At 46.7% G+C, this 15,037-nt stretch overlaps 1 protein-coding gene across 1 annotated transcript; it reads right to left on the bottom strand.

Moving 5' to 3' along the window:
• Positions 1–2,849: 2,849 nt before the first annotated feature.
• Positions 2,850–14,746, bottom strand: PSMD2 (proteasome 26S subunit ubiquitin receptor, non-ATPase 2). Its single transcript, NM_001243477.1, is given in 21 exon segments — positions 2,850–3,189; positions 3,339–3,457; positions 4,581–4,707; positions 4,937–5,031; positions 5,121–5,289; positions 5,509–5,592; positions 5,828–5,973; positions 6,158–6,259; positions 6,382–6,544; positions 8,179–8,266; positions 8,480–8,607; positions 8,803–8,909; positions 9,198–9,344; positions 9,596–9,656; positions 10,138–10,282; positions 10,439–10,597; positions 11,195–11,419; positions 11,585–11,706; positions 13,506–13,670; positions 14,043–14,099; positions 14,548–14,746. Coding segments are annotated over 21 exon segments (2,727 nt in total). The 5' UTR covers positions 14,683–14,746; the 3' UTR covers positions 2,850–3,006.
• Positions 14,747–15,037: the final 291 nt, after the last annotated feature.

Below are 15,037 nucleotides of genomic sequence, written 5' to 3'. Positions count from 1 at the left end.
TGCTCTTCATTTGAGTTCTGTGACTTTATCATGTCTGACTGGCTGGCTCCCTTCTCTGGTCTTCTCATTTCTCTTTCTCCCTAAGCAAACTTATAAATAAAAATCAATTACTGCCTACATGCCAATTCGTTCCCAGCTCAGAAATCACTCTTGAACAACAGTCAGAACCAAGGTACTACCAGAGATCCCTTGTGGCAGAGCAGGTTAAGGACCCAGTGGTATCACCTCAGTGGTTTGGGTTGATACTGTGGTAAGAATTTGATCCCTGGCCCAGGAAATTACACATGTGGTGAATAGGCGGGCCTAACCAGGAAATCTGGGATTCACCCCTAAATTCCTTCCCATCCACATGTTACATCATCTCAGCAGATATCAGTTCCTATTGATGTTTGGATCAAAATCAAGTCCTGTTGATTTCATCTTTAAAAATTCTTCTGGGAGTTCCCATCGTGGCACAGCGGAAACAAATCTGACTAGGAATCATGAGGTTGCATGTTTGATCCCTGGCCTTGATCAGTGGGTTAAGGATCTAGTGTGGCCGTAAGCTGTGGTGTAGGTCACAGACAGCTCAGATCTGGCATTGCCATGGCGTAAGCTGGCAGCTGTAGCTTCAATTAGACCCCTAGCCTGGGAACCTCCATACACCTTGGGTGCGGCCCTAAAAAACAAACGACAACAAAAAATACATATATATGTACAACTTGATGAGTTTTGAGATATATATCATCACTACCACTACCACTGCAAATCAAGATACTAATTCCATCACTCTCAACTTTTACTCCTTTCCTTTGGAACCATCTTTCTCTCCACTCCCACAGATAACAACTGACCTTGTCACTAGAAATTGTATAAAAGTGAAATTTTATATGAATTAACAGTGTACTTTAAAAAACTGGATTATTTCATGCAAAATAATAAATTTGAAATTCATTCACGTTGTTACTTGTGTCACTTGTTACTTTTTATTGTTGATGTTTCTTTGGATGGAAGTCACTTTCCAATTTGTTTTAACATCACCACCATTAGAAATCAGGTAAGGCAATTACTATAACCCTGCTATAATAGAGGCTCATCATTCTTAAGTGCTATATGCTTAAGACTATGGCAGTTCCCATTAAAGGGGCTTTACAGGTCTGTTGACTCCCAAGTCCAGCATTTCCACCTTTTATAAAGGTTTTTACACAGGCTGCCAAGTGAGAGCAGAGAGAAGGCAAAGGAGACACTCAATCCAAAGCCGCTGTTTCTTTTCAGCTAGCCAAAAGTTTGGACTGCAATAGGGTCCACAACTCTTCAAGGCTACAGAGGCTGATTAACATAGTGAATAAGGGAATGTGTTTTGAAGTCAGATGGACTTAGATTGCTATCCTGGCTCTACTACTATGCGACTTTGAATAAGTTATTGAACCTCTCCAAACTTTATGTTCCTCACCAAAACACAGGGATAATACCGACCTCTCAAAGTTGTTTTGACATCTCAGAAGTATAACTGTTCATTCAACATTTATTGACGATCTATTAAGTAATGGTCACTGTTCAGAGGTTAAACCCACAGTGTTAAATGAATGCCAGCAATTATCTGACAGGGCCACATGTTCTCCTCTGCTGTATGGAGGGGGTCCATGTCCCCAAGGGCAATGTAGCTATACTCATACTAGCCCCACCAGGAAGGAGTAATACAGATCAAGAGTGATTATATTCCAGGAAAGAGGCCATTTCTTTCTCATTACCCTACTAAGAGGAAGGTCAGGTTCAAGCTTTCTTGCACCTTTTCTGCAAGGATATAGCCCAGAGGTAGATGTTAACATGATCGAATCTCAAATAGCAGCCTCCCAAAAAGGACAAGCCAGTCATAAGAGGTAAAAATGTCCCTTTCACTTAACACCACAGAAATTAGAGAGTGGGGCTAACTCTGATGCCCCTTAAGAACACAGTCTAGGAGTTCCCGTTGTGATGCAGTGGTTAACGAATCCAACTAGGAACCATGAGGTTGCAGGTTCGATCCCTGGCCTTGCTCAGTGGGTTAAGGATCCAGCATTGCCGTGAGCTGTGGTGTAGGTTGCAGACGTGGCTCGGATCCCACGTTGCTGTGGCTCTGGTGTAGGCCGATGGCTACAGCTCCAATTAGACCCCTAGCCTGGGAATCTCCATATGCCACGGAAGCGGCCCTAGAAAAGGCAAAAAGCCAAAAAAACAAAACAAAAAAAAACCCCAAAAAATAAAACACAGTCTAAAGAATGATGGGCTTGAGGAAGTTGTGCACTGGCAGGCAGGAATGGGGGTGTATGGGACCCATGAACCCCTTGTAAAGTTACTTGTAAGAGTATGTGTAAAAATCCGTATACACAGAGTTTCCCTTGTAGCTCAGCGGAAACAAATCCAACTGGTATCCACGGGGATACAGGTTCAATCTCTGGCTTGCCCAGTGGGTTAAAAATCTATCGTGGCCATGTCACAGATGCAGTTTGGATCCTGCGTTGCTGAGGCTGTGGCGCGGGTCGGCATCTGCAGCTCCAATTCAATCCCTAGCCTGGGAACCTCCATATGCCGCAGATGCGGCACTAAAAAGACCAAAAAAAAAAAAAAAAAAAAATCTGTATACTTACATCTCCTAGAAAGACCTGTTATATTTATCAGCTTCTCAAGGGTTCACCCACTAAAGACGAAGCATTGTTTTTATGATTAGCAAGGAGGGGAGAAGGAGAAGGGGCTTAGTTTTTTCCATTCAGGGCAGCCTCCCTGCTAGCCCAGGCTCAGAGTTGCTACAAACAATACCCTCTCACATCCACTCCCCACCCCAGTTTGGCCTCCAGCCACAATACCCCAGAAAACAGACACAGAGGAACCTCGGGGATAAAGGTCTTTATTCAACAAATTTATCTCATTCAGTAACAAAAGAACAGGAGGTAACAATTCCCCCAAAGGTCTGGAGCAGTATCTACCCGCAGCAGCAGGATGCATGGCCTGCTGACATACCAGCTGCAGCTCAGAGTCTTTGGTGGCCACTTAGAGGTCATAGTTGGGGTTCTTCCGAAGGATAACAAAACCTTCCAGGATGGGGGTGACGGGAAGAAATTCCTCAGTGGCCAATTCTGCCCGCTCCCCATGAGCCAACAACACTGGGGTTGTGTGCGTCTGGAACCCTGTGATGGTCTTAGGCTTGCCGGCCTGGCCCACCACATCTACTGCCTGTAGGGTAAGAAAACTAAGATGAAGGGTCTCTGGATAGAAGTGCAGCAGCAATCCAGTGCCCGCACCAGTTTCAGAGAAATAGGTACACACATGTTCTAGAAGTTCTAAAGTACAGCCTAAGCTTTTCCCTCTGTTCAGCCTCTCACCTGGCCCACACGGACAGACACTGGCAATGGCCGCAGCTCCTCATCAAATGTGACCAGCATTCGGGGCTGCATGGCAGCCACCAGCCCATATAATACATAGTGTGACTTGCCTAGAATGACTGAGGAAAGAACACAGGACAAGTATATTTTAGAGGCATCAGGGCAGCCCTGGCTTGAACCTTAGGACCCCACTCCAGCCCTGAATTTTTTTATTTTTTTGGCTGTGCCTGCAGCATGCAGAAGTTCCCCCCAGGGACTGAACCCATGTCAAAGCAGAGACCCAGGCTGTTACAGTGACAATGCTAAATCATCCTTAACTCACTGCCCCATTAGAGTCCCAGCCTTTTTTTTTTTTTTTGGCCTTTTTGTCTTTTTAGGGCCGCACTCACAGCATATGGAGGTTCTCAGGCTAGGGGTCTCATTGGAGCTGTAGCTGCCAGCCCACACCACAGCCACAGTAGCACCAGATCCTAGCCGCAACTGCAACCTACACCACAGCTCACAGCAAAGTCACAGCTCATGGCAATGCTGGATCCTTAACCCACTGAGCAAGGCCAGGGACTGAACCCACGTACTCATGGATGCTAGTCAGGTTCGTTAACTGCTGAGTCATGACAGGAACTCCCCAGCCCTGACCCTTTAACCCCTCAGTTACAATGCTGAACCCATACACCTTCCCTCAAATAGCCTACTACAAACTGGAGATGCCACCATCTTACTCTGCCTATAGCCTACAGACTTTTTTCTTTTTACAGCTGCACCTGCAGCACATGAAAATTCCTAGGCTAGGGGTCGAATCAGAGCTGCAGCTGCCAGCCTATGCCCCAGCCACAGCAATGCTGGATCCAAACCACATCTGCAACCTACTCCACTCATGGCAACACCAGATCCTTAATCCACTGGGCAAGGCCAGGGATGGAACCCACATCCTCATGGATACCAGTCAGGTCCTTAACTCACTGAGCCACAGTGGGAACTCCCAGCCTGCAGACTCGATAATCACTTGTCTCCAGTCACTCAGGGACAAAAACTGGGCTCAGTTCTTCATCTTCAAAAGAAAATCTCTTTGGGTCAGTTCAAAAGTGTGGGAGATGCAAGTCTTGTGACACCCAAAGAACCTCAGGAACCCAGAGTGGTACAGAGTTAATTTGGAGTCTGGCTCCCAAATCATCAAGGAGGCCCTGATAGGGGTGGAGAGAGGGCACCATGTGCCACCATGTAAGCTTCCTGACAGGAACTCACTGTTGCGAACATCCAGGAAAGAGACAAGCACGGTGAGCAACCCCGCCACAGCCACTTGACTCATAAGCTGCCGGTCACTGTGGTAGGGGCAGAGGGTGAGTGTGCCCTTCCCCAAATGTGTCAGGCCCTGAAAAAAAACAAAACAAAACAAAACAAAAACCCCAAGAGAACTGGAAGTGAGGAGTTGCATCTGAGAAGAATTCACCTAACCCAGCCACACAGAAATCCCACAACTCATTCACATTGTCCCTTCTAGGCTAATGGTCCCCTTCACGGAGCCTCATGTCTCCTCCCTTCCATCACACAGACACCTCCCTTGGCACACTCACTCTAAGGAGGAGAGTTGTATTCTTTACCTGTGCCAAGCGCACCATGAAGAGGTTGTTGGGGTCCTTGGCATGATACTGGGCTAACTGCCGAAGCATTGCAGCCAGACGGGCATTATTGGTACCTGGAAATATTAACCATTACAGAGGCTTGAAAAAGGGACCTCAACTTTTCCCCTAAGATGCTTATGATGTCTTTCTGACTGATACTCACCACTGCCCACCATGCCCATGGCAAAGATTGAGTTATAAGAGACCTCCGGGTCAGCATCATGAGAGAATTTGCTCAGGGTATCCAGGATGTTGAGTCGTGGATTTGAAACAGAGATTAAGGCCAGTGCTAAAGGCACAGCCCTTCGGAGTGTTGGCTCCCCGTACCTCAGCTGGTGATTAAAGAGGATAACAAAGGTATCATAGAAAACAGGAAAAACAAGCTTGGTTTCAGGAATAGACTACTGAGCAGAAGGAGCCTTAATTTTTTGTAGAAAGGGCACAGCAAAAAGACCATTTCTCCACCAAAAAGAAACTCATCAGGTAAGTCTCTTAAGGGAAGCCCAGACATCAAAACCAACACATTCCAATTTTCTCCATGTGATACTCACCAGGTGGCCAAAGGTTCGCAGTGCCATCTCTGCACCAATCTCCTCCCCCATAGCAATAAGGGCAATGCCCAGCACAGCCACTCCCTGCAATTGAAGAGGTAGCAGAACTCAATAAGCTCAAGGAACAAAAAATTCACCCTTGACTCAAGTCCCACCTAAGAAGAAAAAGCTGTCCTGTGAGGCACATGCCTCAACCTCTCATGTACTGTACCCAGTCTCATGCTATTTCAATACACAGTGATACAAAGAGGGGCTCTAAACCAAATCCAAAGCCATGCTTATCTCTCTCCCTCGGAGTGTGCCCAGCCGCCCACAGAACCTGATGTGCTCCCATGTCAGCAGGGGCTTCCTTCTTGTCCTTGTCCTTCTTTTCCTTCTTGTCTTTGTCTTCCTCCTTTTCCTTGGAGTCAAAGTGTTCACTGCAAATATGGAGCAGCTGCTGCACCTTGAGTACATTCCCAGAGCCTGGGACAGGGTGTTAAGGGTGAGAAAGGGTAGAAGTGAGAAGGAGGCACCAAGGAAAAGCCTACTTTAGAAACTGAGGCAAAAGTATCTAAGGCAGTTCGGACAATCTGAGAAAGGAGAAATGATCTGAAGCAAGGTCCAGGAAAGAAGTGAAGAGTCACTGGAGAAGATCAAAGACACAGACCTGCATAGGCACACACATCCACCAGTGTGTTGGCAAAACTTCGGAACGGTTCTGACACAACCTCTAGCGCAGCCAGGATGGCCTCGATAGCCTCTCCCTTCCCTACAGGAGAGATTCAAGAGGTCAGAGGATACACAGTCCCTTCTAGCACAGCCTGATATATTAACTCTCTCTGTTGCATCCAGTCACTACCAGTCTTTTTACCCAAATAGACATCCGCTCACCCAGGTGGTTGAGGCCAAGTCCAAGAGGAAGCCAACGAGCATAAGTGTCCTTAAGCTCAGTCTCTGACTTCTCCATGATGGTCTGAAGGATAGTGGAGGTGACATCTCCATTGCAGGATCCTACTGCTATCATTCCACAGGCTAGAGCTGTCACACCTGCCACCTAAAAATAGGGAAGAGCAGTATTACACATGGTAAGTTATTAAAATAGTTGTTTACTTATCTTGAGTCCAGATAGCCAATTCCTACAGTCCATTGAAATCACATTAGGTGATTTCTTTCTAAGGGTAGGTCAAAATAACAGCAGCAGCATGGGGGAATTCCCATTGTAGCTCAGCAGGTTAATCCCTGGCCTCACTCACCTGGCCTCATCTGAAAGCTGCGGTGTAGGTCAACAACTGCAGCTCCAATTCAATGCCTAGCCTGGGAACCTCCATATGCTATAGGTACAACCCTTAAAAGAAAAACAGCAGCAACAACAAAAAACAATAGCAGCATAGCCATGGCTCAGTGGGTTAAGAATCCAACTGCTGGAGCTCCCGTTGTGGCTCAGCAGAAATAATCCAACTAGTATCCGTGAGGATGCAGGTTCAACCCCTAGCCTCACTTAGTGGCTTAAGGATCCAGTGTTGCTGTGAGCTGTGGTGCAAGTTGTAGACATGGCTTGGATCCTGCCTTGTGGCTCTGGTGTTGGCCAGCAGCTACAGCTCCAATTTGACCCCTAGCCTGAGAACTTCCATATGCCACAGGTGTGGCCCTAAACAGAAAAAAAACAAAAAACAAAAACAAACTGCTGCAGCTTAGGTCACTGCAGAGGAGCAGGTTTGATCCCCGGCCCAGCACAGTGGGTTAAAGAATCTGGTGTTAGTAACTGCAGCTGTGGCATATATAGTACCTGTAGCTCAGATTCAATCCCTGGCCCAGTATGTCGTGGTATAGCCATAAAATAAACATAAAAATTAAAAAATAACAATAGCAGTAATCATTCCATTACTTACTACATGTCAGCCACTATGCCAACTGCTCTGTGTACTACTAACATTTAATTCTCAAAACAATGCCACGAAACAGGTCTTGTTGTTATTCTCCTTTTTACTGAAGAGAAAAATGATGCCTGAAAAGATTCTGTTATGTGTCCTAGATCACACTGCTTGTAAGCAGAGGTGGCAGGATTTGAACTGAGGTCTTTCTTACGCAAATCCATGCTTTTAGCCACCATACTATATTTACCCATCACTAAAACAATTTTGCACAAGTAAGAAAATTTAAAGTTGGCTAATGACTTGGAATTCCTGTTGTGGCTCAGTAGTAGCAAACCCGACTAGTATCCATGAGGACATGGGTTCAATCCCTGGTCTCGTTCAGTGGGTTAAGTATTGCTGTGAGCTATGGTACAGGTCATAGATTCAGCTCAGATCCCGCGTTGCTGTGGCAGCTGTAGCTCCGATTAGACCCCTAGCCCGGGAACTTCCATATGCCACGGGTATGGCCCTAAAAAGACAAAAAAACAAAAAAATAAATAAAGTTGGCTAATGACTAAAACAGTGAGTGAGAATAATCCACCCCAAGCCGGGTCAAGTTACTCCCCACTCTAATCTGGTACTTCCTCATGAATCCCATAGGCCAGAACTCAATACCAAAATCACCTGAGGCTGAGAAGCCCAATTCCAAGCAATTTCACTGAAATGATACACCTCCCCCTCACACACACACATTTTTTCCCCACCGTTTATCAGAGACTGTTAGAACTCAAAACACCTCTCACTCTCCCCGAAATGACCAACAGCCTCTACTCACCTCCATACTAGATTTGGAATCTCCCATCACAGGTAGCAGCAGTGTTAGAACATCTTCGCGATTAGAGCCGGCATAGGCCAGGCCAAGCCTGCAAGCCAGGGAGAGGGAGTCCCCAACACACATCCGAGGATAAGGCAAGGAAGAAACAAAAAGAGGACTGGTCATTTCAACAATAACCAAGAGCCAAATACTCAACAGGCACAGTGGTTGTCTTTGGCAGTACAAAGGTAAAGCGGCCTGATTCTGTTTTCACAGAACTTACAGGCTGAGCACTACCAGAAGGAGAAGCAAGAAGCCTTACCCAAAGATGGAACCAAGTCTCATAGTGTTGCTATTGTGGAGGACATAGTCTGAGAGCAGTGCTAGAGCAGGGTCACACTCATTTCGGACACCAGAGTTCACGATGCCACAGGCCAGGAGGGCTCCTGACTACAAAATGCAAACAGATTCTTCACTCAGGCTGCTCTACCTTCCTGACCACAAAGGATGCAACATGGGCCTCATGAGAGCACCTGCCTTAAGTGGAGTTAAACCCAGGTGGACTTTACCAGTGGAAGGGAAGCCCTGAGGGCCCTAAAACATGGGGGACGAATGTCTGCATTGGCAGGCTGTGCCCAGACCAACCTTGATATAGTCCTCAGAAGAGTACAGGTACTTATCGATCTGGGTAAGGCCACCATCCACATCCCACAGCAGAATCATGCCAAGGGAGGCAGCTGCACTCAACATTCCTATACCAAGGGGAAAAAAAAAAAATCTATCAGTCTTAAAATGGCCCTACCATGAGAAAACTTACAAAGAGCTCTCCAAGAAAAAGAATGTGTATATATGTGTGTGTGTGTATATATATGTACAGCAAAAACTCATAGAACATTATAAATCAACTAGAATTAAAAAAAAAAAAAAAAAAAAAAGCTCTTGAAAGAACTGCAGTGGGGATTGTCAGGTAACATGTGAACCTAGAAAGGAAACAACAGTGACTAAAGCTACATAAAGGTAGAATAGGAACAGAACTATACCATGGTCCTTGTTCTTATAAAGCCATTTGTTGCCATCATCAGTCAGCAACTTGTCTTGGCCAAAGGCTGCATTCACGAAGCCGTTCACAAAAGAGGAGGCCAGGTTCATACGGGCAGAGTCCACTTGAGAGCCACTGCCCCCAAACCCTGCAAAGTAGGGAAAGGAGGAAAGGGAGGTTTAGAGTACACAAGAAAGGAACGCAGCATGGCAGCTGGACTCCGATTCTGAGCTGGCCCCTTAAGATCCTCTATCTACAACCCCAACAGTGACCAGAGAAAAGATATGTTAAGAATTTGAGCTCTTACAGGACAAGCATGTTTAGGCCAAGCCATCATTCCCAATACAAGGGGCATAATTAACAATCCCCAATCCCCACATACATGAGATGGCTACTTACTGTTGTTCTCTAGGTGGGTTTTATAGATGTCATCAGGCACCTTGGGCTCCATGATGTCCAGCTGAAGAGAAGTCAGAGGGTCATAACTGCTCCCCCAGTCCTCCCCTAGCTGTCCCTTCTGTTATCCCATTGAACAGCAATTTTAACCAAGGAGAGTCTAATCAGAGGCATAATCGGGAAGGTGAAATGCCAAGTAGAACCACAACCAAAAAACCCTGATGAGGAGTTCCCGTCGTGGCACAGTGGTTAATGAATCCGACTAGGAACCATGAGGTTGCGGGTTCGGTCCCTGCCCTTGCTCAGTGGGTTAACGATCCGGCGTTGCCGTGAGCTGTGGTGTAGGTTGCAGATGTGGCTCAGATCCCGCACTGCTGTGGCTCTGGCGTAGACTGGCGGCTACAGCTCCAATTCGACCCCTAGCCTGGGAACCTCCATATGCCGCAGGAGCGGCCCAAAGAAATAGCAAAAAGACAAAAAAACAAACAAACAAAACAAAAAACAAACAAACAAAAAACCTGATGAAAAAGGGGGAAGAATCTCACCTCCCGAGCTAATGCCAAGAAGTTGCTGTTGAGCTGTACATTGGACATGATCTCTGTCAGGTCCTCATACTCCTCCACATCTTCACTCAGCTCTAAAAACACTCCATGCCGGCCTAGCATGAATGCCATTTGCTTCTGTACAACCCTGAGGGAGAAAGTGAACACATCTGCTCAGCCCCATCCACCAAAGGTGCAGAAAAGCCCTTCAAGCCCTAGTCAGAAACTACAAGTCTCAGCACTTCATGTGAATGTCCCATCCAAGAGCTTAGCTCTTTCTTTGCCAACTTTTTCCTTTACATACACATCCTTGCAGGAGGTGAAAATATCTTCTACCAGCTCCATGTCATTGAGCATCAGTGCCAATCTCAGAGCTTCAGGGAAGCGACTGAACTTTCGGAACACACCCAAGGCGCAACGTAGTAGGGCGGAGTTCTCAGGCTCGGGCACATAATTCACACAACTATAAAGATGAGAATAATAAAGGAATCAGAAAGTACCAGACCTTCATTTACCCAGTTTAATTTACTTACCCAAAATTAAACACTGAATGCCTACTATATACCAGGCTTTATGCTAGTTATTGGGACCAGTAGGGAAACATGATGTCTCTGCTCTCAAGAAACTCACAGATGCTGGGAGTTCCCATTGTGGCTCAGCAGTAACAAACCCAACTAGTACCCACGAGGATGCAGGTTCAATCCCTGGCCTCGCTCAGTGGGTTAATTAAGGATCTGGTGTTGCTGTGAGCTGCAGTGTAGGCTGCAGGCATGGCTCAGATCTGGCACTGCTGTGGCTATGGCATAGTCCAGCAGCTACAGCTCTGATTTGACCCCTAGCCTGGGAACTTACATATGCCGTGGGTACAGTCCTAAAAGTACCAAAAGGAAAAAAAACCACACACCCATACAAAAGAAACACACAGGTGTCAATGAATTAACTACAGCCTAATTGACTGCTACCTTTGAAGCAGATTCTCTCAGAGAATAAAGAAGACACAATTGAGAAAGAAGTGCTGGGAAGGGTAAGCCTGTCACCATTCCCAACCTTGTTCACTCACCTAGTAAGATAGAGGCAGACTTTTGCATATGCATTCTCATCAATGTCTTTCTCCAGCATATCCACCTGCTCAATTTCCATGAGCAGGTCACAGGCCTCATGTTCTGCATTGTGGGCCATGTTGTATGGGACAATCTCCTTTACCAAGGTCAGCAGTGGCTCCCGCTGAGTCTTCTCCGCATCATCCAGCTCCTGCCACTCCTTAGCCACCTCTCCTGCCAGATGTCTATGGATAAGCCCAGACTATTAGGGGAGCACAGCATTAAGGGAAGCATTTTTCTATGGGTCAAGGAATTCACTGTATGGGAAACTAAATATACTAGTACTCCATGACAGAACTCAGAACTATACCTCAGAACCCCTTCAGATTCCCAAGAAAAAAAGGTCTTACCTGACATATTCATGACCCCATGATGCCAACTCCTCCTGGGAGCCCACTAGACGATATTTGAGGCACTCTCGCTCCCCGCTCATGGTCATGGCCAAAACAGAGATGATGTCAGCAGCAAAACGCTATAAAGAAAGCAGTCCTTTTAAGTCAAATGCAGGGTAAGGGGAATGTTACATTATGGAATCAAGATCACTGTCCCTATCCTCCAAATTAAGTGTTAATTATATTACCAGCCTCTGTACTAAAAATTTAAACATGTTATCTCAGCCAAGCCTCATAATAACCCTAAGGTTACCACTGCAACCTCCCTTTGAACCAACATGACTGAAGGGTAATACCAAGGGGAAAGTGGAGAAAGATGGAAACTTTGATTTCTTTTTCTGGCTGTACCCATGGCATAAGGCCAGGGATCAAATCCAGAGCCACAGTTTGGCAATGCTGATCCTTAACCTACTGCACCACAGCAGGAACTCTGAATCTTCTGGGGTGGGGGGCCGTGCCCATGGCATGTGGAAGTTTCCGGGCCAGGGACAGAACCTGTGCCACAGTAGCAACAACCTAAACTGCTGCAATGACAATGCTAGATCTTTTTTTTTTTTGCCATTTTAACCTTGTCTTATTCTGTACATATTTTTAGATATTAGCATAATATAAGCTAACAAGAAATTATGCAATAATAAATTTATATTAATTTTATATAATCTATAATTTGTATGAAACAAATGTTTTCAATAAGGTTCTGTATAAGCTTGTGTGTTAGATACTTTTTTTTTTTTTTTTTTGTCTTTTTGCCTTTTCTAGGGCCTCTCCCACGGCATAAGGAGGTTCCCAGGCTAAGGGTCTAATCAGAGCTGTAGCTGCCAGCCTACACCACAGCCACAGCAATGCCAGATTCTCAACCCACTGAGGGAGGCCAGGGATCGAACCCGCAACCTCATCGTTCCTAGTCAGATTCGTTAACCACTGAGCCACAGTTATTTCCCCAATACAATTTTTTTTTCTACTGTACAGCATGGTGACCCAGTTACATATACATGTACACATTCTATTTTCACACATTATCATGTTCTATCATAAGTAACTAGACACAGTTCCCAGTGCTACACAGCAGGATCTCATCACCAATCCATTCCAAAGGCAATAGTTTGTATCTATTAACCCCAAGCTCCCCAACCACCTCACTCTCTCCCCCTCCCCCCTGGCAACCACAAGTCTATTCTGCAAGTCCATGATTTTCTTTTCTGTGGAAAAGTTCACTTGTGCCTTATATTAGATTCCAGATATAAGTGATATCATATGGTATTTGTCTTTCTCTTTCTGACTTGCTTCACTCAAGTTCCACCCATGTTGCTGCAAAAGGCGTTATTTCATTCTTTTTTATGGACAATGCCAGATCTTTAACCCACTGCACCACAAGGTAACTCCGAGATTTTGAATTTTATTCCAATCACAATAACAATTTTTTAAAAGCTTTTAAGCAGAAAAAAGTCACTCTAGAAAGATCACTATGGCTGCTGTATGAAAGACAAACTGTGTAAGAGGTCACAGACAAAAGGAAAAGGGCCAATTAGGAGGCTGCTACAGTGGTTTAGGTGAGATCTGAAAATTTCTTGGGTAATAGTTGAACCAACAGGCAGAAGTTATGAGCTGGAGCTGTATTTTAGAGTTAAAACAAATGAAAGTGCAGGGAATATATAGAACAAAGTTAACAATAAAATAAGTTCATCATAAATGATAGAAACAATGTCTTTTCTGAAGACAATACTCCTACAAGCTCTTACGTGAGCATTTTGATTATGAGCTCCCTTCAACTAGCTCAGATCTCACATCATCAGGTTTCCTGAGACTCACCATTAGCCCCATGTCTAGATGGAAAAGAATTCCTAAACTAGGCTTCCATCAGCTTCCAAAATAGTTTTACCTTATTCTCCCCAGGGGCCATGTTCTCATAGATCTCCTTCAGTTTGCCATAGTGTGGACGCAGAAATTTAAGAGGCTTGGGTACTGATGTCATGGAAGTTGTAGAAGAACGAATCTGTCTCCGCAGTTCTTCCAGGGCTGGTCGGTACAGGGACGTGTCCTTCTCCTGATCAGGAGATGTTAGGGCTCAGACAAAAGGAGTCTCATCCCTTAAGTCATAATATAGAAGTGTTTAACAACTTCCCTAGGAAAGGAACTGTGTCTGCAATTGCCCGCCTCCTTGCACACGCCTGGCACAAAAACAAATGTCTCCAGGTAAGAGTTCAAGAATGGCTTCTCCCACAAGACAAGGCTATAAAATCTTTCAATTATCTTTTTTCCTCCCTTTCCTCACAACATGGTTCTAACACTGATGGACCTAAAATATGGTCCATCGTTCCCTATACCTCACCTATGAGTTGTTGCCCCAAAGTGGAATAAAGCAAACAAGTGAGTAAGATTCATATATACACCAGCTCTTGCTGACATTCTGACTCACCCCAAGTCGTTCCACGAGCATCTCCAGTTCATCCTGAAGTTGTTTGTCCTCCTCAGACTGGAAGATTGGGGGAAGATGCGCATCAAGAGAAGGAATCCCAAACCCATCCTCCTCCCATTCACCCTGGGGCAGGTGGAGAGTGAGTCCGCCTCCTTAGGAGGCATCAGGTCGACAAGGGAAGAGAGAGGAATGGAAAGCCCTGGTGGGAAGGCCGCCTGGCTTCTGGGCCAGGCTCTGCTCGAACGCCGTTTTGAAAAGCGGGGGTGACAATGACACGCCCGGGCCCACAAGAGATGGTGATGAGGCCTGGTAGGGGCGGAGGAGGTAACAGCGCGGAATGGAGGATGGGGGGTAGAAAGGCAGGGCGCCGGGAGCCCCGAGGATCGCCCTATCCGCCCTCTCCCCCGCACTGTGCGGCCGTTGGGAGTCGAGCCCGAGGCCTGCGGAGCCGCCGTGACTCAGCCCGCCGCGGCCTCCTCCGCCGGCTCCCGGGGCTGCGCCTCACCAGCTCCTGCTCTTTGTCCTTGTCCCCGGCATCTCGCCGCTCCTTGCTGCTCGACTTCTCGTCCCCGCCGCCGGGGGACGTCGCTGGGGGCTGCTGAGTCTGCAGCGACGCCTTATCCCGGCCGCCCTCCTCCATCTCTGCTGCCACTGCCGGCCCGCTGCGCGCACACCGTGCGCACCGCCCGGTTTCCCAGAGGGCCTCGCGCTCTTCGCCCACGGCGCCCCTCCTTCTCCAGAGCCCGCCTGCGACCGGAAACGCCGCGGCGCCCCACCTACCCCGGCGGCCTGGGAGCCCTTGCCCTCCGACCCCGCCCTCCGAAGCCGCAAGGAAACTACAATTCCCAGTTTTCCGGGCGCCGGCTCGAACCTGGAGTTTCCTGAGCTGTCGGGATTTGGGGCGCCTGCTGCTGTAGGAGTTGAGCCGGCTGCGAGCCGAGACTGCCCCTAGGGTCCCTTATAGCGGTGTGAATAGAACCTACAGTGATACTCCA

Source organism: Sus scrofa, chromosome 13 (assembly GCF_054392235.1).
Source record: "Sus scrofa isolate SSC_HxYL_T2T_F1_AM1 chromosome 13, Sscrofa_HxYL_maternal_Yorkshire_Landrace_v2.0, whole genome shotgun sequence".
Lineage (NCBI taxonomy): Eukaryota > Metazoa > Chordata > Mammalia > Artiodactyla > Suidae > Sus > Sus scrofa.
The sequence above is the reverse complement of the archived record's forward strand: the minus strand, read 5'-3'. Positions and strand labels throughout refer to the sequence as shown.